Source organism: Crinia signifera, chromosome 8, assembly GCF_055691185.1.
Source record: "Crinia signifera chromosome 8, ASM5569118v1, whole genome shotgun sequence".
In the NCBI taxonomy this organism is placed as follows: domain Eukaryota; kingdom Metazoa; phylum Chordata; class Amphibia; order Anura; family Myobatrachidae; genus Crinia; species Crinia signifera.
In genome coordinates, this window is record NC_139224.1 from 82,859,074 (window position 1) to 82,883,584 (window position 24,511).

General features: G+C 42.5%; 1 protein-coding gene across 15 annotated transcripts in view; it reads right to left on the reverse strand.

The window, feature by feature from the left end:
• Positions 1-2,895: 2,895 nt before the first annotated feature.
• Positions 2,896-24,511, reverse strand: part of PRG4 (proteoglycan 4) — a 120,821-nt gene continuing 99,205 nt past the window's right edge. For 12 of the 15 annotated variants that reach the window (XM_083156756.1, XM_083156762.1, XM_083156760.1 and 9 more), the window contains 7 exons: positions 18,675-19,619; positions 16,773-16,853; positions 14,918-15,054; positions 14,190-14,346; positions 13,013-13,204; positions 5,468-5,593; positions 2,896-3,099 (listed from right to left, as the gene is read on the reverse strand). In XM_083156756.1, the coding sequence (XP_083012882.1) occupies positions 2,999-3,099; positions 5,468-5,593; positions 13,013-13,204; positions 14,190-14,346; positions 14,918-15,054; positions 16,773-16,853; positions 18,675-19,619 (1,739 nt within the window). In that variant the 3' untranslated portion in view covers positions 2,896-2,998. The remainder of the gene's footprint in view (positions 3,100-5,467; positions 5,594-13,012; positions 13,205-14,189; positions 14,347-14,917; positions 15,055-16,772; positions 16,854-18,674; positions 19,620-24,511) is intronic. The other 3 variants (XM_083156768.1, XM_083156766.1, XM_083156767.1) reach the window with 1 other exon arrangement.

The window sequence follows — 24,511 nt, forward strand, 5'->3', positions numbered from 1 at the left end:
TTTAAGCAATTTAAAAAATATATATATATTTAACAAATGGGAGCAATGTTGGCACTTAGGGGGGTATTCAATGTTTAGGTCATGGCGGTCGAGCTTGCTGGACCACCGTGACCCAGTCCCGTTCTCGGTCAGCTCGACCGAGAACATGCAGGTGGGATTAAATATCCCGCCTGCTGGGGAGCGAGAAGGGGGCATGGCCGCGAGTTGCGGCCGGGAAGAGGCGAGCTGCAGCCGGCATTCGCCATTCTCAGCAGAACGAGCCCGACGGCTAGTAAAGTCAGGCTTATTCTGCCGAGAAACCCTGCTCAATGCTGTCGGGGAAGACAGCATTGGATGATGGTCGCCAGCGATTGAATACCCCCCGTAAACTGTTAAACTTACATACAGTATGTCACCCTTAGCAGTCTACAGCAAAATCACTGCTTAAGTATTTTAACAGCGTAAGAAAGGCTGTTATACCTGTACATGGGAAATATATTTCCCCACCAAAACTTATTGACTGGTTTCAAAGATTGGAAATGTCATTCAATGAATGGCATCACACTGTTGTCTTCTGCCAATTTTAGAGTTATTTGCTAATCAGGTTCCCATGGCTGGACTTCTGTGAATACAATGGATAAAAATGACTCGCTGGCAATCCTTAGTACAGTAGCTAAGTACAGTAGCTTATGCATAACCAATGTAGAGAACTGATGACTTCTCTACATTAGAGACAGGTAGGAGTAGTATCCTGCACAGGACAGTAAGAGAATCAAATGTAATCAAAGAACCAACTAGAAAAACTGTATATTTGGTGACATACAACAATTGCAACGTTGGAGGTGCCTCCAAGAATCAAGTACCAATATACTTACAAAGAAGAGAGACGGTAGTCCACAAAGAGTGGGCAACCGTTCGCAGACAGGGATTCTTGTTGGAGGCACACTTTTAATTTGTTGAGAATGATGTATAATGAATGAGTTAAAACTTAACTTTTAATTCCAATATGTCTAAAATGATAACTCTTAAGTCATATAAGGCAATTATCATATAAGGCAATTCTCTACATTGCCAGTGATCCAGGGGGTTCTGGAAAAATCTGTTAAATTGTCTGTAACTTCAAACTTTAGCATCATTTTGTGCCTCCATAATGTTGCCAGGTCTCCTGACCACCCATATAAATGGTGACCATTTTGTGGTAACTTGTTAAGGTCCTGTAATAATTTTAATTGACTGGGTCCTAGAGTAGAGTTTGACAAACCGTGCTTTAGTCTATTCCCATTGGGTGCTATCCAGTTTAATTGTGGCCAATTTTCTATCTAAAGTGATGGGAGATTGTGTGGGGGATATTCAGTCTGGTTTAGTCATTATAGCAGCTAAACCCATCCAATCTAATTGTCAGGACACAAAAAGGTTTACTTTTTACACATTTCAGCTCGCCACCACGGGAGGTAGCAAGCTGAAATTATAGCAGTGGCGTAACTATGGAGGATGCAGCTGCTATTGGGCCCGGGCCCTTGGGGGGCCCCAAGAGCCCAGCAGGCATACCCTGCACCCTTTTTCTTAAGTAGTGCCGCACTGGCAGAGTCAACGGTGTCATCCCATGCCCCCTCCCCTGCCAGTGGCGATGCTCTACATAATGAAGGAGAAGATGGTCCAGCTGTTCCAGCCTTTCTCCCCTCTCTGATGCTGCCGGGGATCGACGACACTATCTAGTGGCCAGCCCATGTGCAAAACATTCAAGCCCTGTACTGCTTCCATCACTGTGTGGGAGACACAGGACAGAGCTGCCTGCATGCAGGAGGAGATGGACTGAAGCCAGCGCAGGCGGACTCCGCAATGATGAGGAGACCCTCCCCCAATGCTAGAGGTACACAGCATCAATTATACTTACTGGTGATGGGGGACAGGGCAGCCTGAACTGGAGGACGGAGGAGAGGATGAGATTAGAGTGATGTAGGCGCCCCTCCTCTTTTTCTTTTCTCCTCCTTTTTTTTCCCATCAGGTCACCTCTTTCCTTCTCTCCTGCTACACCCTCCCCCTTTATCCAATCCCCCCCCCCCCACACACACACACCTGTCACTCCCTTCCCCTCTATGGGGGGGGGGGGGGGCTTTCAAGACTTTGCTATGGGGCCCAGAAGGTACTAGTTACATCCCTGAATGATATCACGCCCATCAGCAGAAACAATTTAGTGCCGCTGGTGGGTGAACACGGATGCAGGGCAGGCAAAAATAATTCAATAGTGTCCAATATTTGTTAAGGTCCTAAATTAATATTTTTCAGTTCTAATAAATATCTAGCACGTGTGATAATGGTCAAAAGTATGGCTATCATTCTTTTTCCTAAGATAGTGATTAACTCTTAACACAAACTTAATCTACCAAAAAATAAAACCTGTAATAATGTAGACTATGACTATAGTAAATTTAGCCTTAGTTCATACATTTTTTTGTTCTCCAAAACCTGCAGTTTTCTCTGTCTTCAGCAATTTATCCCAAATTGTCATGTAGACCCTATTTACCATATTCCAGGACATGACTTCAATGTAACCAGTTACTATTATTTGGCAACACACAATTTAGCAACAAATAACTCACACACTTATTAAGCTCATTTGCTATTTACTATGAAGATGCTACTGCAGAAGAAACTACATTACATTTATGGAATCCTTTTTATTTAAAAAAAATTATCATCGACACAGAGCGTGGAGGCTTCAGAATCCTGGTCTATAAAAGGACATTGTTGTTTACTTATAATTACATCAAAACAAATTTTTTAGATATTAATTTACCTTTTATTAAAGGCATCTGTAATTTAGATTATCCTACCAATAAATATAATTTTTACAGTTTTCTTGTAGCAGTTGGTCAAATAGAATTGTGATATTTTTTTAAATAAATAGACTAATAGTAATTTTTAACATATTTTTACATTTATGTTTCTTTTTCCAAAGTAAAAGCAAAGTCTTTATTGATAAAGTAGTTGACTGTTAAAGTAGCTTTGCCTTCGCCGCTCATTCTTTGCACTTGTACCAATCCTTTGTTGTTTTCTGCTCGGAGTCAGGTGGAGGTTTCACTGCTACTTTGCTTGACATGTTTATATTGTAGTATTTATCTGGAAAGAAAACAATGTAATCCTTAAATATATCAGAATGCCTAAAATATAAAAAATAAAATAAAACCATATTCTTACATTATTTATTATAAACCTTTTTATGTTTTTCACAGAGAAAAATAGAGACGGCTCCATAACCTCTCCTACTATGGGTGCTAGTCAACCCCCTGCCACTATTTCCAACGGGGAAAATAGCGGTGGCCGCCTATTCAATGCTGCCTTTCCCGACAGCATTGAACAGGCATCTTGGCAAAACAAGCCGACTTTAAAAGCTGGTCGGGCTAATTTTGATGAGAACGGCCGTGGATTGTCAAGCTGATGGCCAGACCTTGACAATCCGGTACTTATGTTAGTTGGGCGCCCACTAAGCTATTTGCTTAGTTTTACGCGTCCCCTCATGGGGCTCGCTATGCTAGTCGGGCTAGGTGGCTCGCTGCGCTCGGCACACTATATAAAATCTACTCCATGCTGACATGGAGAGTGGGGGTATGAGCATACGTACTATAGTGAGCGCCCAACTAACATATAAGTACCGAAAGCCTTAGCCGTTTCTTGCAGCCGAGCCCCCTTTTTGGCACTCGACAGGCCGGGATATTGAATCACCTGTCGAGATTCAGACGAGCGGACCGGGGCATGACTGTCGGACCGACCCGACAGTCGTGACCCAGGATTAAATACCCCCCTATGTTTGTAACATAAAATGGGTTTCTTGTTTTAAAATAAATAAATATGGGACTCTTATGTTGGGTGGTACACTTAGTAGTGTGGAGAGGGGGGGGGTACTACTTACCCATGCCAAGGTCTGATATAGAGGGGCCCAGTGAGGAACCCATTACCCAGCAGCAGATCGTATTAACCCAGAACGTGCTGCTGTGTGCTGGGCTACAGTGTGTTGCCGGTAAGGTACTTAAAGTACTATTTCTACTGTCATTTATTCTAAGGATGAATGGCCACAAATCTTGCGATTAGGCCATGCCCCCTGAAAAATACCTGGGCTCAGCCAGGTTCTCTACTGCCCTGGGTCCCCTAACATTTTCTAAACATTTCAATATGCACAAGATGTGTTCTTAATGAGTTGCTTGTAAAAAAAAGTTTAATCTGTGGATAAATGTAAAACATTCAGTACAAAATGTATTTATTCTAGTATAAATGAATAATGCAGATTAAGGGTTGCAGGCGCTAAGCTTTGAAGAGAGATCAAGTACAAGCCAATCCGCTCCTACCTGCCAGGTTGCAATTTGAAAATGGAATTAAGGAGCTGACTGGCTGGTGCTTTATATCTATTCACTCTCTATATATCTCCAAGGCTTAGTACATAGATCCCTTAATTATTTTTCAGCAATTTTTCTCCATATGGATAAAAACTTCTGTGTACAGTACTCATTGGGGCTCCTTCAATTAAGTACAGTGTCCAGGTGAAACACATAATGTCCGTCTGTGCATTTATTTGGCTTATTTGCCCTTTTTGGTAGACCGAACATTGTTCGATCACATGTACATGCGGTTGATGACTGAATTGTCTAAATGAATCCAATGCTATCACCAATTATACATATGATTGTGTTTTAACAGCAAGTTAGCTATAGTAATAGATAAAGAATGAAAATAAAAATATCCTGCATAAAAACAAATCAATGAAATAAATACACAAAGTGGTAATACAAAATCTTCAAGCCATTAATATTACTATTTTGTATCTCTCTAACCCAACCATTGCTGAGTATTTATTTTCTGAGATATACTGTACTTTACAGGGAAAACTAGCTGTTTTTTGCAATACATAGTACCTTAGCCACCTTAGGGATAAAAATAAATGTCCAATTCTTTAATGAGAAGTGAATATGATGTATGAAAGAGAACTGATGTATTGACTTCTAAACCTTTCCTGAGCACGACATATGAGATATTAATAATTTTATTATTTTTAAAAAGTATTGTGGATTTGACTTCACCCTCTAGGCTAAATGATAAAACTGGTACTACTAAAGGTAATGCTTTTTAGTCAAAGCGTATGTTCTTTCTCCTGCCAATGTACTGTATACAACAATATAGCATTTCAGGACTGTATAAATAGAATACCCTAATAATAAACATAATACAGTACATACTGTACATTTAGTCATTTCAAGACATTCTGTGGATAGTAGTACCTACAGTATGCTAGAAAGGAGGTGACTGTATTTTTGTCAATCATTTTCTGTATGCTTAGTTGTACCTACACATGTCATTATAATACAGTGCACGGAAAAAAAAAATTGTGAAGATGTTGCTCTGAAGTTTGTAGTGATAAAAACTTACTCCATACTTTCTAACCCAAGTGCAAAAGCTGTAATTGCCCTGCAATATATTATAATATGTCACTATTTACCTTTATTAAACACAAAATAATCAAATCCATCTTGCTTCGCAGGATTGACCAGAGATACAGCAGAGATAATGTTGTTTGGGACCCCTCTCCAGGTTGAACGAACAGTAGTCTCTTCATGAAGAATGCCTACATACAAACAGTAAGCAGCTGTGATTACATTGCCTAATGCAAATGCCAGAACAATACACTACATTAAAGCAATGAAGATGTGTGTCTGTTACCCATTCTATTAAAGAAAATGTTAGAGCATCAAGTACAAACTAGTATGGCAAAACTTGGGTACAAATTAGGCTGGGGAGCATTGCAATGTGCTATAGAGAATTAAACACTTGTATTTCATATATCACATTTGTTGCTTTCGCCCACCCACTACAGAAGTCTGTAAAAGCCTCTAATACAAAAATGATAGCATGTTTATATCAGATAATGGGGCAGATGGATGAAGAGTGAAGAGATAAAGTGGAAGAAGATGGACTTCCGGTTCCGGAGCTGGAGGAGCAAGCTGCTTTAGCTTAGAGCTCCGTGCCTCCCAGCCTTACCACCACCGGACCGGACCCGCAGACATCCCAGCAGACCTGCCTGACACCCCGCTAAACACCCCAGGACGACCCCCGCTGCCTACCCGATCCGCCTGAGACGCGTTCGTCCGCCCGCCCTGACGCCGCGATCCCGGCTCCCTCCCGCAAGCCGCCATTGATCCCAGCCGGCCGCGTCCACGTGACCTGTGGCGCGGCGGCTGCCCCGCTGCTGAGAGTGACGGGGGGAACGGACTTTACCGGCGGGGCGCTCCGGACGACCGCCCTGCCTGAATCTACCAGCCCAGCGGCCTTGAAGGGAACAAACGCCAGAGATCAGCACCCTGTGATCGCCCGCCATTACGCCTGACCGCCTACACCCAAAAGACCGGTGACACGGAGGCGCACGCACACAGCACTGCTGGGGGTCCTGGAAAGGAACTCACCTGTGGTACCAACCACCCCACCCTCAGCCCATTTAACTGTGAGTAACCCATAAGTGGAGGACACGCCATTACTACTCCCTCCTGACTCCCCCTCCACTCCCCCCACCGCCAAGCCATTGGGAGAGACAGAGCTCTATATACCTAGCCATTTCACTACCCTCATCCCCTGGCTGAATATTATAACAGCCCAGCTACAATGGCTGCTATCAAGCCTGATAAGACACAGGGGACCCCAGCTCCTGAGGATACCCCCAGGCACCGCTCCTCTAGTCGCAGCACTAGAGACAAGATGGCGCCCGCCCCAGCCACTCAACCCCAGAACAAGCAGCCACAGCCCACTGGCAGAGGGAGAAAGGGGACAGACACACTGGAGACTCTGGTGCCTGCACCACTACCCACGAGCGAGGACTCATCCTCGATACCAGACCCTGGATCACCTACCCTTGCTAGTGCTGCAGATAACCCCCCCCGACCCACAGATGCATCCCCGCTACCACCTCCCCATCAACAACAGGAGCCTCCTATAACATACTCCGCTATGGTGAAAGCCATTCAGGACACAATCACTCCTATAATGGAGGCCCATGCAAATAAGGTAACACAGGCAGTGCAAGACTTAGTCACAATACAAGCAGATGTCTAAGAGGCTCACCACCACCGAACAAGTGGTGGGAGGAGTTTTCCAGGACGTCGCAGAGCTAAAAGATAAGACGACGCTTATGCAGAAAACACAATATCAGATCCAGGCCAAACTAGATGACCTTGAAAACCGATCCGTAGGAATAATTTGCGAGTGGTGGGACTCCCTGAGTCTCTGAAGGGACAGGCCCTCTTTATCTTTATCCAGACCACACTTCCTGAGCTCCTAGGAATCTCCGAGGAATGTGAGGGAATGATTGTGGAAAGAGCTCACAGAATAGGCCCGCAGAGACCCTCAACTGACTCCCGCCCCCGCCCCGTAATATTCCGATGTTTGAACTTTGTTCATAAGGAGGCGATATGGACCGCGTCCCGACGCAAAAGAGATCTTACTTGGAACGATACAAAACTATACATCTTCCAGGACTACTCGGCTGAGGTAGCCAGGGCGAGGAAGGAGTTTGCCCCCTTATGTTCACGCCTAGCAAGGAGCAACCGAAAATTTGCTCTGATGTACCCGGCCCGGCTCCGTCTGTTCTCTGGTTCAACGTTTAAAGACTTCTCCACAGTAAAGGACGCGGAGTCCTTCCTACAAGAAGAGAACACCGGGCCGGCCTCCCCATCTTTGTTTTCCCAAGACCAGCCTGCTGATGAAAATAATGAGGCCTGAGACGTCTTAGGGTTCATCTATCATCTAATGCTAAGTGTTGTTGAGAACTAGAAGTAAATTGAATTGTTGAAAACTTATATAATGCTGTTCTGATACTGAAGTGTCGGGGTGGGGAGAAGGGGGTAGGGGGCATTTTTCCTCCCCCCCCCCCCCCTTCCCGACTGAACATTGTTTAGATATTTAGATAATTGTTTTCCTTCCATGTTTAATTGGAAACAGGTTTGCTAGGAGTATAGATTAAGCAAATTAATACATTGATAATTGATCGGGTCTGGAATGGCGGGCGAAAGCCCTAATCGACACCTAATGGGTGCCATATAGTACCACCTCAATGAGGCAGAAGAGGCCCATGGTCTGCTGGCTCGGATCTTGGGGCGCCTGCCTGATCTTGCCACACCTGCCACTACCCGGAGGTTATTTAATCGTAGATTGCTATATTTGTATTTGTGTTTATATGTTTGTTTGTCTGTCTGTTTATTGATTTATTCTGAACAGGCGAGGATGGTGAGAGGCCCTCTCGTGGGCCATCTTACTGCCACGATAACTTTGATAATTACCCTTTCTACCCTCATGTTGTTCCCCCTTTTGTGTCAGATTGTGTCTAATGTCATAATTTTTATCCGTAGAATGTTCTTGCTCACAACTAAGCTCATAATGATAAGATCAGAAGACGTGGTGGACTCCAGGACCTGTAAGTTGCCTCCCCCTCCCGACTGACAAATGACATTCATTAAGGTTGGTACGATCAATGTGGGGGGCTTCCACTCCCCTGCCAAGCGTAAAAAAATATTACTGTACCTATCCAAACTGGCCCTAGACATAGTATCCCTGCAGAGATCCTAAAACTAAATACCTTGGGATGGGCTGTATTCTCTTCAGCCCCATACAATTCGAAAGCTAGAGGGGTGGTCACGCTGATTAGAAGAAACATTCCAACAACAACTCATTCAGCTCAGGCAGACCCTGAGGGGCGCTATACTATACTAGATATAACTATAAACAACTCCAGATACATTCTGGCCAACATCTATGCACCTAATACAAACCAAAGCCAATTCTTCATCACCCTAACGGCTAAACTGCTCCCTTACGCCCACCAAAATATAATTCTAGCAGGCGACTTTAACTCAGTGGCATCAGCTGCCTTAGACAGAAATACCACGTCCTCTACCAGGCGTACTAACCCTAAGTATGGGATCCAATACCTCCTCACGCAGCTGCAACTAATAGATGTGTGGAGGGCATGCCACCCTATTGAAAGGGAATACACTTGCCTTTCGGCAGCACATGGCACTCTCTCGAGAATCGACTATGTGCTGATTTCCTCTTCCCTTTTCCCTAGGGTGGAGGGATCAGAACTTGAACCCATAACAATCTCGGACCATGGTGTCTGCTGGATGGCGGTGGCAACGTCTGTAGATAGGGGACCAGTTAAACAGTGGAGATTCCCATCCCAGTTGACAGATACCCCATCTTTCCGTAACATGTTAGAAGCGTCCTGGATGGACTACACAAACAATAATCCCCAATCAGAAGAAGATTCCCCCTCCCTATTTTGGCAGGCCTCCAAACCTGTCATCAGAGGAAATATCATGTCTTACCAGGCTAAGCATAGAAAAGACTCCCAGAAACTATATATTGAAGCCCAGTCACGCCTCACTGAGGCTTACCATAATTTCCAGGCCTCTCCTACACTAGCAAATAAAACCAAATACACCGACCAGAAAGCACTCTTTGATGCCCTACTGGTTCAACTAGAGACCAAACTCACTTTCCTGTCTCGGGCAAGATTCCATAGATACGGTAATAGGTCTAACCGACTGATGTCTAACCTGCTTAGAGGCCAACATCCCCCCTCGATCATACAAGCCCTACGTAGAAAAGATGGTACAGTGATCCACTCCGGACAACAAATAACTGAAACACTACATGAGTTTTACGAGACACTCTACGCCCCCCCACACACAGATAAACAACAAAGGGCAACGTTTTGGGAACCACTCTCACTCCCAACACTAGATACTGACTCATCCAATACCCTGATAACCCCTATCACAGAGGAAGAGGTACTGGCCACGATCCAGGCACTCAAAACAGGAAAGTCCCCAGGCCCGGACGGCCTGTCCAACGAATACTACAAACTACTTGCTCCCAAGATTGTCAAACCACTTGCGGCCCTATTTAATTTAATACTACAAGGCTCCCCCCCCCCCCTCTATACTTCAATTCGGCCATCCTTAAAATAATTCATAAACCCGGCAGAGACCCACTACTCCCAAGCTCTTATCGCCCTATTTCACTCCTTAATACGGACTATAAAATTTTTACGAAAATACTAGCGGACAGGCTCAAGTTCAAACTTCCCTCCCTGGTTCACCCCGACCAAACGGGATTTGTATGGGGCAGGCATTCTGCACTTAATGTGCGTAAAGCATTAACAGTCATGCAGTGGGTGGAATCCACAGACAACTCTGAGCATTGCGCTCTACTATCCCTAGACGCCGAGAAGGCTTTTGACCTCGTTACGTGGGACCACTTATTCTTTACAATGGAAAAGTTTGGGCTACCGGGGGAGTTCACCCGCACGGTTAAGCTACTATACTCGGGATCATCCTCCCAAATATTATCAAATAGCTATATGTCTAGACCCATACCACTATTTAGGGGGACCAGGCAGGGCTGTCCCCTGTCTCCCCTATTGTTTGCCCTGGCAGTAGAACCGCTAGCTATAGCATTGAGAACTTCTGAAGACTTTACAGGTGTGCGGGTGGGCTCCTCCGAGGTCAGGCTAAGTCTCTTCGCGGACGATATATTATTATTTATATCTAAACCCAATACCTCCATCCCAGCGATCCAGCGTATTATATCACATTTTTCCCATTTCTCTGGCTTTCGAGTGAATTATGACAAATCCAGACTGCTACCACTCTCAACCCTTGACACAACACCAGACACACCTCAGCACACCTCGCAATTCACTGTATGCACACACACACTCAAATACCTAGGAGTCCTGCTCCCAAGAAAATTGAAAGATCTCTATAACGCTAATATTCCCCCCTCCCTTATATCGGTCGACAAATTGCTATCCGGCTGGATGGAATTACCCTTATCATTGGCAGGCAGAATCACAGTAATTAAGACAATAGCCTTCCCTAAGCTGTCCTATCTTCTGCAGATGTTGCCACTTCAAATCCACAGCACAGACCTACAGAAACTCAAAACCCTATACCTCAAATTTACATGGGCAGGGAAGAAGGCCCGCATACCATTTAGCAGACTTAAACTAAGTAAATCAGATGGCGGATTTGGCATGCCTGATATACAAGCCTTTTCACAAGCAGCCCATTTTAGATATATCACTGACTGGTTCACCTCTAGATCGGAGTATACCATCCCCACATTAGAAAAGCAGATATTCAACCAGTATTCCCCGGCAGCCCTGTTACATGCCCCGATAAGACTTATCCCCAAGACAATTAGAGATTCCATCCTGTTCAAGGCGACTTACAGGTCCTGGAGGCAAATCAACAGGGCCGTACATAGACGGTTCACCTCCTCACCATTTACCACCCTCTGGGGTAACCCCTTATTCCCTCCTGGTCTGGAGGGTGCGGAGTTTCTCGGCTGGAGGGACAAGGGCATCACATGCATACGCAAAATATTCGACCCAGGGGGCGGAGTACTCCCATTCTCAGCGTTGCAGGAGAGATTTGAGCTGCCGCACCGACAGTTCTACATGTACCTCCAGTCGAGACATTTTGCGCAAACACACCTAAAATCAATGGACAGGGAAGCTGATGTGGACCCAATTTCAGATTTATTGAGACCAGACTGTATACTGGGATATAGAATCAAATATTTGTATTCTGCGCTAATAGCGACAGATAAGGAGACGCACTACCAGCAACTCCAAACTAAATGGACCAAGGATATCCCAGACATATCACCTGTAGCAACTATACTTAAAAAACTCCCAGTCACCATGAAGCACTTGCAGTCGGTTGCTTTACAAGAGACCCACACAAAATTTTTAAATAGGGCATACATAGCCCCAGTACAGAGGGCACATTTTGTCCCCAGTGATACGGGAAGATGTTATAAATGTCAAAAAACAGACGCCTCGTATTTCCACAATTTCTGGGAATGCAGGAAAATCAGAACCTTTTGGGACAAAGTAACAAATTTTGTCAACTCTACATACTCTCTGAGGCTCCGGAAGCAGCCGACTGCATGCTTATTCTTATATTTTAGAGATTGGGACCTTGGTCCAAACAAGGCCCGGATCATCCCGACTCTCACTATTATATTAACGATTGCAAAAAAATTGATTTTAACACATTGGATACATAGAACTTCCCCATCCATCATGGAGTTAAAGCGAAGTATCTTAAACACATTGTTCTATGAGAGACAGGCGCTGAGAGCCGATCTTGAGAAAGGAGCAGGACGCTTCTATAAAAAATGGGGGCTCTATATCAGCAGCTTAGATCAGCTAACACAAAATAGAATCCAAAAAATGTTTGAGTCTACGACCTGGTACCTGCTCAGGCAACTATCTATTTAAATGAAACTAGCTTGGTGATACCACCCGCGTTTTCATTGGCAACAAGAAGAAAAAAGAGTCACGTCATTAGAACCTTCCAAACGGACAACTTAAATAAGGACTTTTTGCTTAATTAGGCTGCTGTCTGACGTCTCCCCCCCCCCCCCCCCCTCCCCTACCCTCCTAATACTTTCCTACCCCATCTGCCCTGTTAGATTTATAGATAGGATTGAAAGATTCATTGATTTGTGAGATAGACAGTGTTAATTATAAGGATTATTACACCTAAGAATCCATGTGGACCCCATGGGACTTGCTCCCATGATTGCTCGTAGACATTTTGACTATAATACAATTAAGTTTTATGAGTAAGACAATTTTATGGAAATGTTGTGTATATTGGTGTATTTGTGTATGTATGCCATAACACCTGATGCTCTGAACAAAGAGATGCATGGATATACCTAAATATTGCCATATGGTGACTATGTCTCACAATATATGTATCTGTATATTTTATTCTCTTCCTTATATACTAAATAATTGAAAAAGACAATAAAAATGTTTTTCAAAAAAAAAGTGGAAGAAGATAATGCACCAGCCAATCAACTCCCAACTGTCATATTTCAAACATAGCTGATTGGCTAGTGCGTTATCTCCTTCTACTTTATCTCCACTTTATCGCTCTGCCAGGATTAATACATCTGCCCCGATGTTAGTTAGCCTTACCCAATGGCAGCTGTTGTACTTTGGAGAAGGTACGATGTATCACTATACGATGTCGGACTGTGTTTCTTGGAAAGCGATACTTTACAGTTTGGATTCTCTGGGAATAAATGGGGTATTGTATGGAGGGACGTTTCTTTTTAATGCACTTCTTGGTCTGTTCTTGACGAAATGTGTACTTTTGAACATTTCCACCTATGCAACAATAAATTCATTACATAATATTACATTTGCAGTACATAGGCATTACACTAAGTCACTGTAAATCAGACCTTTGGCCCTCCAGCTGTTGTGGAACTAAGCATCCCAGCTTGCTCTGCTACAGTTTTGCAATTTGGCAATGCTAAAACTATTGCAGGGCATGCTGGGATGTGTAGTTCAACAACAGCTGAAGGACCAAAGGTTCCCCCCATGCTTGCTGTAAAAGGAGATTCGGCCACCAAATTACTGAACAGGGTTTTACTGAAAATTAGGGAAGAGAAAGAATCACAAAACTAAATCACTGCAATAAATATTTTGGCCAAAATGTTGCATTTTCAAGTGAAGTATATTGGGGCCTGGACCCACGAACTGTACCTGCATTAATTCTAAACTGATATGTGATCAATAGCAGAGTTATCAAATTCTTTGTCAACTTTATTAACCATGATTTGCCTCAATATTAATTTATAAATGATCTTGGAAGGTATATAGGGCCAGATGTATCAAGCTTTAAAAGTGATAAAATGGAGAGTGATAAACAACCAGCCAATCCGCTCCTACCTGTCCTTTATCAAACCAGCCTGTAACATGGCAGTTATGATCTGATGATTGTTTTGGTTTATCACTCTCCATTTTGTCACTTTGTGAAGCATCTGGTCCATAGCGTGAAAGGGCTGCTTCAATCTTTGTGGTCCATTTTATTTAGCAAGGGAGTTTTGACTTTAGGGGCAAGACATTGTTAATATTTACATTTTGCACAACATTATAAATAATTTATAAAATACAAATATTTAATAGAGTTGAATGTGTTCTAGTAGTATTTATACCCCTTTTTGACTCACAGCTCGAAATGTAGTTTTTTTACAGTAATTATCTTACTCCTACTAAAGCAATTATAGCACACACACACACACACACACACACACACACACACACACACACACACACACACACACGAATGAATATGAATCAAACCTACCCGGTTTGAAGAAATAGACAGACTCTGGCCTTGTATTTAATCCAGCCACTGGCAGTACAGCAGTTACTTTACCTCTAAGTCCACCAAATCCTACAGAAATATCTTTTGGATATCCTTGATCCATAATATCATTGGTAAAACGCCAGTAACGTGGGCCCTAATACAACAGAGGAAATGCTGTCTCATAAAGGCACCATTATGTAAAATACTGTAAATTATGTGAAATTAAACATTTAAACAAAATTATTTTATTTTCAAAAGACAATTCAAAAAAAGTGTAAGGTTACCCCATTGAAACCTAATATGAGGAGTCTATGTGGCTACAGATATGGAGGTTTGTACTAGCTATTTTTACCAAATATATTTTTTTTACTATGTATTAGGTATTATATTTATAATTGGGTATTGGTTTCTTGATATTACAGTTCATAGCAAGGAATTAATCTATACCACAATAAATCATTTATACCAGGCATGTCCAACGTTGGCCCTCCAGATGTTTTGAAACTACACATCCCAGCATGCTTTGCAATAGTTTTAGCATTCTCTAATAGCAAAACTGTGGCAAAGCATGCTGGGATGTGTAGTTTCACAACATCTGGAGGGCCAACGTTGGACATGCCTGATTTATACTAAGTTGTAATAGTTAGCTATATTTTTTTTTTTTTAACTTTGGACTAAAATGTCAAAAAAATCGTTAAAATGATACAATCCTATTCATACTGTACCTTGAAAAAGAAAGTCTTGCCACCACAATTACATCTAGTAAACACAGTGTCAATCGGAGATGGAATACCCCACACATCAGAGATTTTACGGGGGCTTTCTGTCACTCCTCCCTGGTTTAGCTTCCAAAAGTAGTTACCTGCAATAACCCAAAAATGTTTTTCAAAGAACACAATATGTTGATGCATTTACATGTAGGATGTGAGTTTATAATATATACTGGACAGAATTTAGTTAAACTACATTGACTCTCAGTGTTAATGATTTCTATAACTACAAAACTGATTAGAATTTTGAGTCACAAGTTCCTTTTGCATGGACTACAAAGTCTTGGAATTTCACACAAACGGCACTGAAATCTAATACATAGAGATATGATTATTCCGGAATCAACATTTTTTTGTAAGTTTTACTCTAAATTAAGGATGCTCAATATTATTTTTTTTTAAATGAAAATAAAAATCATTAATGAAGCTTATCACAACTGAAAATCATAGATACAGCAGTTTCAGCATGATTTAATATCAATGCTGTTTACCAAATGCAGAAGAGATCAGAAAACATAATTCACACCCCATTTTCCAGTTGGGGACTGTAGTTTTCACCTAATTATCAAGTCCAAAAACTGAGTGTATTTGAGGTTGATCCTTCTGATAGCTAAATAAGTAGATCATAAATATGTATATAATCTACTAGTATATGTAGTAATTATTCCCCAGCAGCCTATACTAGAACCTATGCAGTCAAGTAAGAACATAAACCACTGTACTGTGACACTTTACATTTTACTCTTTGCTGCAATTGCTTTTTATCAGAGCCACTGTCCCAGCAATAAATGTATTATAAATATTCTTGAAAAATTACCGTATTCATTTTTGTGGCTTTAAGCCCAGAAAATGGAAATCAATTGGATTTGGGCAAATACTTTTGTATTGCTTACAGAATTGTGCTAGACTAGTTCCCAGCCCACCAAAATGACAACAAAAAAAAACTACCAATAATGTCAGCACCAGCACCACTGTGTGCAACCGAATGGAGCAACACCTGAATTGCTCCCATGGACGCCAAATAGTAACTTCATGCACACAAACTGGCATTTTCTCATAGAGAAGCAGCATTAGGCTTTTATTATATAGGATTTGGGTACTTATGTATTATCTGGGCTCCCATGTTAAATGCACCCCATTTTTTCATACCCCTACTATCCAACTACGCATGGAGTTGATTTTATATAGTGTGGCGAGCGCAGCTAGCCACCGTGCCCGAAGCGTGGTGAGCGCAGCGATCCCCTCGAGGGGACGTGGTCTCATAAGAAAAACGGGAGCCCAGATATTACATAAGTACCAGGATTTGAATAGGTGTAAATGTGCAGTAACACATAGCAACAATTAGATATATACAGTTATACCTCTAATCTTAGCACTAGAGAGATGACTGCTAAATGGTGAATGATTATAATATAAAAATATGCAGCAATGGAGTCGGTGATCTGGGTGTGGTATGCCGGGCCCACGGCCGGAATCTCGATTGGAAGAAGGTCATTGAGCACCTCTGTGATCTATGTTTCCCTTATCTGGAGTATTTTGTATAAAATCTACTAAATGGTACTTGCACATTGTCCTTTGGCCTGTCCTCTCTTCATGAATCTGTGGGCCAAGGAAGACAATCGGTGACCTAATGGCAAATTATTTCATTCTGATTTGTTTCTGGTTTTCGATCTAGATAAAGGTTTTTGCAGTTACATGATTCTATTGCCATAATTTGCAGTTACATTTCGTCCTGTATTATATTGCTGTGTAAATGCCATATCTTTCATTCCTTAAACATATAGATAACAAAAAGAGCCAATTACGTTACCTCGAAACACCACCATAGATCCATTCTGCAGAGTAGTCATGCCATCAGCTGGTTTCCCAATACACAAATTCTTCTCTGGGTCTAAAAGGTTACATAATTACCATTTAGTAATATTTAAAGGAATGTTTATATCCGCACACTGTATTTTGCTAAACTAACGCTCCCTGCCTTCAATATTTTATTTTTTACGTCCATTGTATGAATGTGAATATATTAGATACAGTTTGGATATCTCATGCACTGTGTAGCCGCTCCCTGTGTAATTATTGAAATGCTTTTATTATTTTATCACTCTTAGAAACAGCTATAGAAATATCATTATTGCACCCTGCAAATGACACATAACCAGTTGTGATTTTATGTCACAGAAATCATGGAGATCTTATTTAAATATGATCGTTTATGCTTCCTTTTAAGAGAAAAAACATCTCCTTAAGCCTTATATAATGTTTTTCAAGGGAACGGGAGAAAAAAGTGGAAAATGCTGGACAGAGTAAAATGTGGGTAACATTGAATCTGCCTAAACTTTAGGAATTATATGGATAAAATGCACACAGAGCACCTTGTGTAATTATGTTAAACAGTTGTATCTAGCAAATAAGCATAAGTTCCTATGTTGGGCTTTTATGAAAAATCACATTTTAGAAAAATTCAACCTGCCCTTATCTGAGTAAGCATGTGCCGTCTATACACCAAATCTACAGTATTTGTGCATTGAATGATGGCACTATAGGTCTGATGCAGTGAAGCAACGATTCTCATCTGTGCCTGCACCCCGAATTCTGTTCATACAAAGTAACAGTGTAAATTTAGATGCATGGAAGCAGAAATGTACAGATAGTTCCTGGGCAGTGAATAGGAGAAAATGAAATGGAGGTATTGAAACTTATGGGAGTGTCACAGGCGTTGCTGAGAGTGGTTGCATGTAAAGACACCAAACCTATCACATAAGGCCATAAGGCTGGTGCAAGTTTAGAGGTGTGACCAGTGCTGAATCTATAGATGCACCAAGTGATATTTCGGCATCTCCGGTTTGCGTTTCAGCTTCACACAAATGTGCACCAGCTTAAGGGCTTCACCTAAAGTTACAGACAGCAACAGATGCACAGATTTCCACATCTGCATCCAACTCACAATCAGACATGTGGGCGCTGAACATCTGCAGCACTATATATTAGCTTTTCTGCAATGCAGAAGCTCTTTAAAAAATTTTTTTAGTGTTTCAGAGTTGTTGATCATTTCAACTTTTGTTTTAAGTGCTAAGATAGCAGAAGAATGAATGAAAGGGGCTTATGCAGAAAAGGGATGCTTTTTATTGGTTCCTGAGTACTTTTTAACCTACTGAAATCAGCCCTTAGATTCAATTTATTGTAGTGTGCTTGCTATAGGGAATATATTGTTTTGAAAAAAAAAAACAATACAACTGACATGATATACTGTATTCATTCAAAATCCCCAACAAACTATTCATACTGAGGAAGCCATGTAAAACCTTATTGTAAGTAACATTGGACCTGATTCTGTGTTGGGAGAAGAGCAATAAAGAGCAAGTAACTGTGACCAGTAACCTGGCAAAGGGTGCAAATACTTTTTTGCATGCAGGGTAAATAATGACTGTTTTTGCATGTAGCCCACAAATACTGGGCAGCCTTAGGTTTTTTTTTTACTTTATTTTTAGATTTGAGCTACAGTAGGACATGCCAGCCTCACATCTAAATTGGTTGCACATTTCAAATCTGCCCCACCTGCAGAGCATCATGGTATTACCTATGTTCTTTTTTGCTGTACTCCCATTGTTAGTACTGCACCTCATAAGAGAGGTTGTGCAGCATGGTAACAGATGATCTAGATCTAGTTACTACTGTGCAATTATGAATAAATACAGTATTTAAAATCACTTACCATATGAACTTTTGATTTTATTAAGCAACAATAACCAAACTGATGGCTTATATGTGTTCTGGCCAGATATGACTGTAATATTTATCACTGGATAATTACTCATTCTCCTGTATATTTCTTCCACAATCTGAATGATTCTTATTTCTGGTTGTTGGTTGAAGTTACGTGTTGTCACATATGTGTATCCTGGGGTAATGTTTCCATCATTTACAGTAGGCTTCCTTGTTTCTGGAGCTGGTGTACTTACAGGTGATTGCCGTTGCTGCATTTCCATGCATATTTCAGTGATACGCTCCAGGTCAGTGTCTGATATTCTCAACTTTATTCCTTCATCCTTAAGCAAATCACAAACATGAAATGGGTTATCTAGCTTTGTGATGTTAATACTATTTCCCATCTCTTCGTCATTAATTTTCCTAGCTGTTGGAACACCACTAGGATTTGCTGTTTTGGTGGAAGGCATTGCGGGGGCTGGGGTATTTGTGTTTATATTAACGACCGGTTTTGTTGTGGTGTCGTAAAGTGTTCTCTTGGTTGGAGTTTGCTTTTGATCTGGACGTACAGTACTCTTGGCCGGTGTGGAAAGCGCTTCAGGTTTCTTAGTAGTAACTGTATGATCTGAAGGTTTCATTGTGGTTTCTGTGGCTATTGTGATGTCTCTCTCAAACCCTTTTCCAGGAGTAGCAGTGGTAGAAAAGGCCACATTGTTGGCAGTTGTTGATTGTCCTGATTTGGCAGCTGTGCTGTATTTTACACTACTTGTTTGTTTAGCGGTGGTATATTTATCCTTGTTATACTCGGTTGATGTTTGTTTTGTTGGATCCACTGGCGTGCTATATAATAACATTGATTTTGTGGTTTCCTGCAGTGTTTCAGAGATTGTTGTAGTGATAATATCACTAGAATCTGTAGTACTTTGGTCCTTGGTAGTTTTCAGTGTGCTCACTGTAAAATTAAAAGAAGGTGCATGTAAATGATATGTTGTGTTTGTTACCATATTGCTTATGTGTTTAGTATCGGTGAAACTGCTCTTGATTAATGACATTGTTGATACACTGGTAGTGACACTTTGTTCAGTCTTACCTAAACCTTGTGTACTAGAGCCAATGCCATGTAATCTGTTTGTGGTATGAGCAGTCTGGGTATACTTTGGACTTACAATTTTATGTAGAGTTGTGGGTAAGATGAGCACACTTGCATTCTTACTTACAGTTGTAGACATTCCGCTTGTTGCTGTGCCAGAAAGGATACTCAATAAGTTGCCTTTTGTAGTTACTGAATATTTATCACTAGATTTACTTGTATCTTGTGCAGTCTCGGTATCTGTTTTGCCTGTATGTAAATGTTTAGCACTAGTGGTTTGCGGAATAGATGAAGTATTAGTACTTGGAAAATCTGCATTTCTGCCAGTTGTAAACTGTTTATCTAACAATCTGAAAGCTGTAGAACTTGGTGTAACATTTCTTGGAGAGACTGCTCTGGATGTTTGTATGTCTCCATCTGAGGAACTGGGCCTCATATCAAGTGTGGTAAATCTGACTCCCTGGCTGGTGGACTGTGTAGTCAATGGTTTGGTCTCGTCAATATTTACTGTGGGACCTTCTGCATTTGTCACAGCAGATGACTGATCAATACTGGAAATTGTGTCCAATACTGTATTGACTGAACCACTAGTACTTATAGTAGTTACAATTGCTTCTTTTGCATCTACCGTGCTAGTTTCTCTTTCTCTTTTGGAATCACCTGTAACAGATGTTGGCTGTCTCGCTGTTAAAGACATTAACATACTTGTTGTCCCAGTTAGTGGTTCCCTACTCATTTCTGACATGGAAACTGGGATTGCTTTCTCTGTAATGGTGCCAGTTTCTTCTTTAACATTGGTGTAAACTGTACTAAAAGGTGAAGATATGCTGAATGGGAGTATGCCGTCAGTAATGGAGGATGTTTTATATTCTGTACCCTCAGCACTAGTTGCTAGCTGTCGTGTGTTGGGAGAAGTTGAAGAGAGACTAGACATGCTGGTTGTGGGTATACCTTCAGTAGTGGGGGCTGATTTGTCTTCTGTACCCTCAGGACTAGTTGCTATATCTTGTGTTGTGGCAGGAACTGAAGAGAGACTATACGTGCTGGTTGTGTGCATACCTCCAGTAATGGGGGATGTTTTATGTTCTGTACCCTCAGGACTAGTTGCTATATCTTGTGTTGTGGCAGGACCTGAAGAGAGACTAGACATGCTGGTTGTGTGTATACCTCCAGTAATGGGGGATGTTTTATATTCTGTACCCTCAGGACTAGTTGCTAACTCTTGTGTTGTGGCAGGAACTGAAGAGAGACTAGACATGCTGGTTGTGGGTCTACCTTCAGTAGTGGGGGCTGACTTGGCATCTGTAGCCTCAGGACTAGTTTCTAACTCTTGTGTTGTGGCAGGAACTGAAGAGAGACTAGACATGCTGGTTGTGGGTCTACCTTCAGTAGTGGGGGCTGATTTGTCTTCTGTAGCCTCAGGACTAGTTGCTAACTCTTGTGTTGTGGCAGGAACTGAAGAGAGACTAGACATGCTGGTTGTTGGTATACCTTCTGTAGTGGGGGCTGATTTGTCATCTGTACCATCAGGACTAGTTGCTAGCTCTTGTGTTGTGGCAGGAACTGAAGAGAGACTAGACATGCTTGTTGTGGGTATATCTTCAGTAGCGGGGGCTGATTTGTCTTCTGTACCATCAGGACTAGTTGCTAGCTCTGATGTGTTAGGAGAAGTTGAAGAGAGACTAGACATGCTGGTTGTGGGTATACCTTCTGTAGTGGGGGCTGATTTGTCATCTGTACCCTCAGGACTAGTTGCTATATCTTGTGCTGTGGCAGGACCTGAAGAGAGACTAGACATGCTTGTTGTTTGTATACCTCCAGTAATGGGGGATGTTTTATATTCTGTACCCTCAGAACTAGTTGCTAACTCTTGTGCTGTGACAGGAACTGAAGAGAGACTAGACATGCTGCTTGTTTGTGTACCCTCAGTAATGGGGGCTGTTTTATATTCTGTACCCTCAGGACTAGTTGCTAACTCCAATGTTGGGGCAGGAACTGAAGAGAGACTAGACATGCGGGTTGTTTGTATACCTTCAGTAGTGGGGGCTGACTTGTCTTCTGTAGCCTCAGGACTAGTTGCTAACTCTTGTGTTGTGGCAGGAACTGAAGAAAGACTAGACATGCTGGTTTTGGGTATATCTTCAGTAGTGGGGGCTGATTTGTCTTCTGTAGCCTCAAGACTAGTTGCTAACTCTTGTGTTGTGGCAGGAACTGAAGAGAGACTAGACATGCTGGTTGTGGGTATACCTTCAGTAGTGGGGGCTGATTTGTCTTCTGTACCCTCAGGACTAGTTGCTAACTCCTGTGTTGTGGCAGGAACTGAAGAGAGACTAGACATGCTTGTTGTTTGTGTACCCTCAGTAGTGGGGGCTGTTTTATATTCTGTACCCTCGGGACTAGTTGCTATATCTTGTGTTGTTACAGGAACTGAAGAGAGACTAGACATGCTGCTTGTTTGTATACCTTCAGTAGTGGGAGCTGATTTGTCTCCTGCAACCTTAGAACTAGTTGCTAGCTCTGATGTGTTAGGAGAAGTTGAAGAGAGACTAGACATGCTGGTTGTGGGCATACCTTCACTAGTGGGGTCTGATTTGTCTTCTGTACCCTCAGGACTAGTTGCTAACTCTTGTGTTGTGGCAGGAACTGAAGAGAGACTAGACATGCTGGTTGTTTGTGTACCCTCAGTAATGGGGGCTGTTTTATATTCTGTACCCTCAGGACTAGTTGCTAACTCCAATGTTGTGGCAGGAACTGAAGAGAGACTAGACATGCTGCTTGTTTGTATACCTCCAGTAGTGGGGGCTGATTTGTCTTCCGCACCCTCAGGACTAGTTGCGAGCTCTGATGTGTTAGGAGAAGTTGAAGAGAGACTAGACATGCTGGTTGTGGGTCTACCTTCAGTAGTGGGGGCTGACTTGTCATCTGTAGCCTCAGGACTAGTTGCTAACTCCTGTGTTGTGGCAGGAACTGAAGAGAGACTAGACATGCTGGTTGTTTGTGTACCCTCAGTAATGGGGGCTGATTTGTATTCTGTACCCTCAGGACTAGTTGCTAACTCTTGTGTTGTGACAGGATTTGAGAAGAGACTAGACATGCTGGTTGTGGGCATACCTTCACTAGTGGGGTCTGATTTGTCTTCTGTACCCTCAGGACTAGTTGCTAACTCCTGTATTGTGGCAGGAACTGAAGAGAGACTAGACATGCTGGTTGTTTGTGTACCCTCAGTAATGGGGGCTGTTTTATATTCTGTACCCTTAGGACTAGTTGCTAACTCCAATGTTGTGGCAGGAACTGAAGAGAGACTAGACATGCTGCTTGTTTGTATACCTCCAGTAGTGGGGGCTGATTTGTCTTCCTCACCCTCAGGACTAGTTGCGAGCTCTGATGTGTTAGGAGAAGTTGAAGAGAGACTAGACATGGTGGTTGTGGGTCTACCTTCTGTAGTGGGGGCTGACTTGTCATCTGTATCCTCAGGACTAGTTGCTAACTCCTGTGTTGTGGCAGGAACTGAAGAGAGACTAGACATGCTGGTTGTTTGTGTACCCTCAGTAATGGGGGCTGATTTGTATTCTGTACCCTTAGGACTAGTTGCTAACGCCTGTGTTGTGGCAGGAACTGAAGAGAGACTAGAAATGCTGGTTGTGGGTATACCTTCAGTAGTGGGGGCTGTTTTGTCTTCTGTACCTTTAGGACTAGTTACTAACTCCTGTGTTGTGGCAGGAACTGAAAAGAGACTAGACATGCTGCTTGTTTGTGTACCCTCAGTAATGGAGGCTGTTTTATATTCTGTACCCTCAGGACTAGTTGCTAACTCCAATGTTGTGGCAGGAACTGAAGAGAGACTAGACATGCTGGTTGTTTGTATACCTTCAGTAGTGGGGGCTGATTTGTCTTCCGTATCCTCAGGACTAGTTGCTAACTCTTGTGTTGTGGCAGGAACTGAGGAGAGACTAGACATGCTGGTTGTGGGCATACCTTCACTAGTGGGGTCTGATTTGTCTTCCGTATCCTCAGGACTAGTTGCTAACTCCTGTGTTGTGACAGGAACTGAAGAGAGACTAGACATGCTGTTTGTGGGTATACCTTCAGTAGTGGGGGCTGATTTGTCTTCTGTAGCCTCAGGACTAGTTGCTATCTCTTGTGGTGTGGCAGGAACTGAAGAGAGACTAGACATGCTGGTTGTTTGTGTACCCTCAGTAATGGGGGCTGATTTGTATTCTGTACCCTCAGGACTAGTTGCGAACGCCTGTGTTGTGGCAGGAACTGAAGAGAGACTAGACATGCTGGTTGTTTGTGTACCCTCAGTAATGGGGGCTGATTTGTATTTTGTACCCTCAGGACTAGTTGCTAACGCCTGTGTTGTGGCATTAACTGAAGAGAGACTAGAAATGCTGGTTGTGGGTATACCTTCAGTAGTGGGGGGTGGTTTGTCTTCAGTACCCTCAGGACTAGTTGCTAACTCCAATGTTGTGGCAGGAACTGAAGAGAGACTAGACATGCTGGCTGTGGGTATACTTTCAGTAGTGGGGGCTGATTTGTCTTCTGTAGCCTCATGACTAGTTGCTAACTCTTGTGTCGTGGCAGGAACTGAAGAGAGACTAGACATGCTGGTTGTGGGTATTCCTTCAGTAGTGGGGGCTGATTTGTCTTCTGTACCCTCAGGACTAGTTGCTAACTCTTGTGTTGTGGCAGGAACTGAAGAGAGACTAGACATGCTGGTTGTGGGTATACCTTCAGTAGTGGGGGCTGACTTG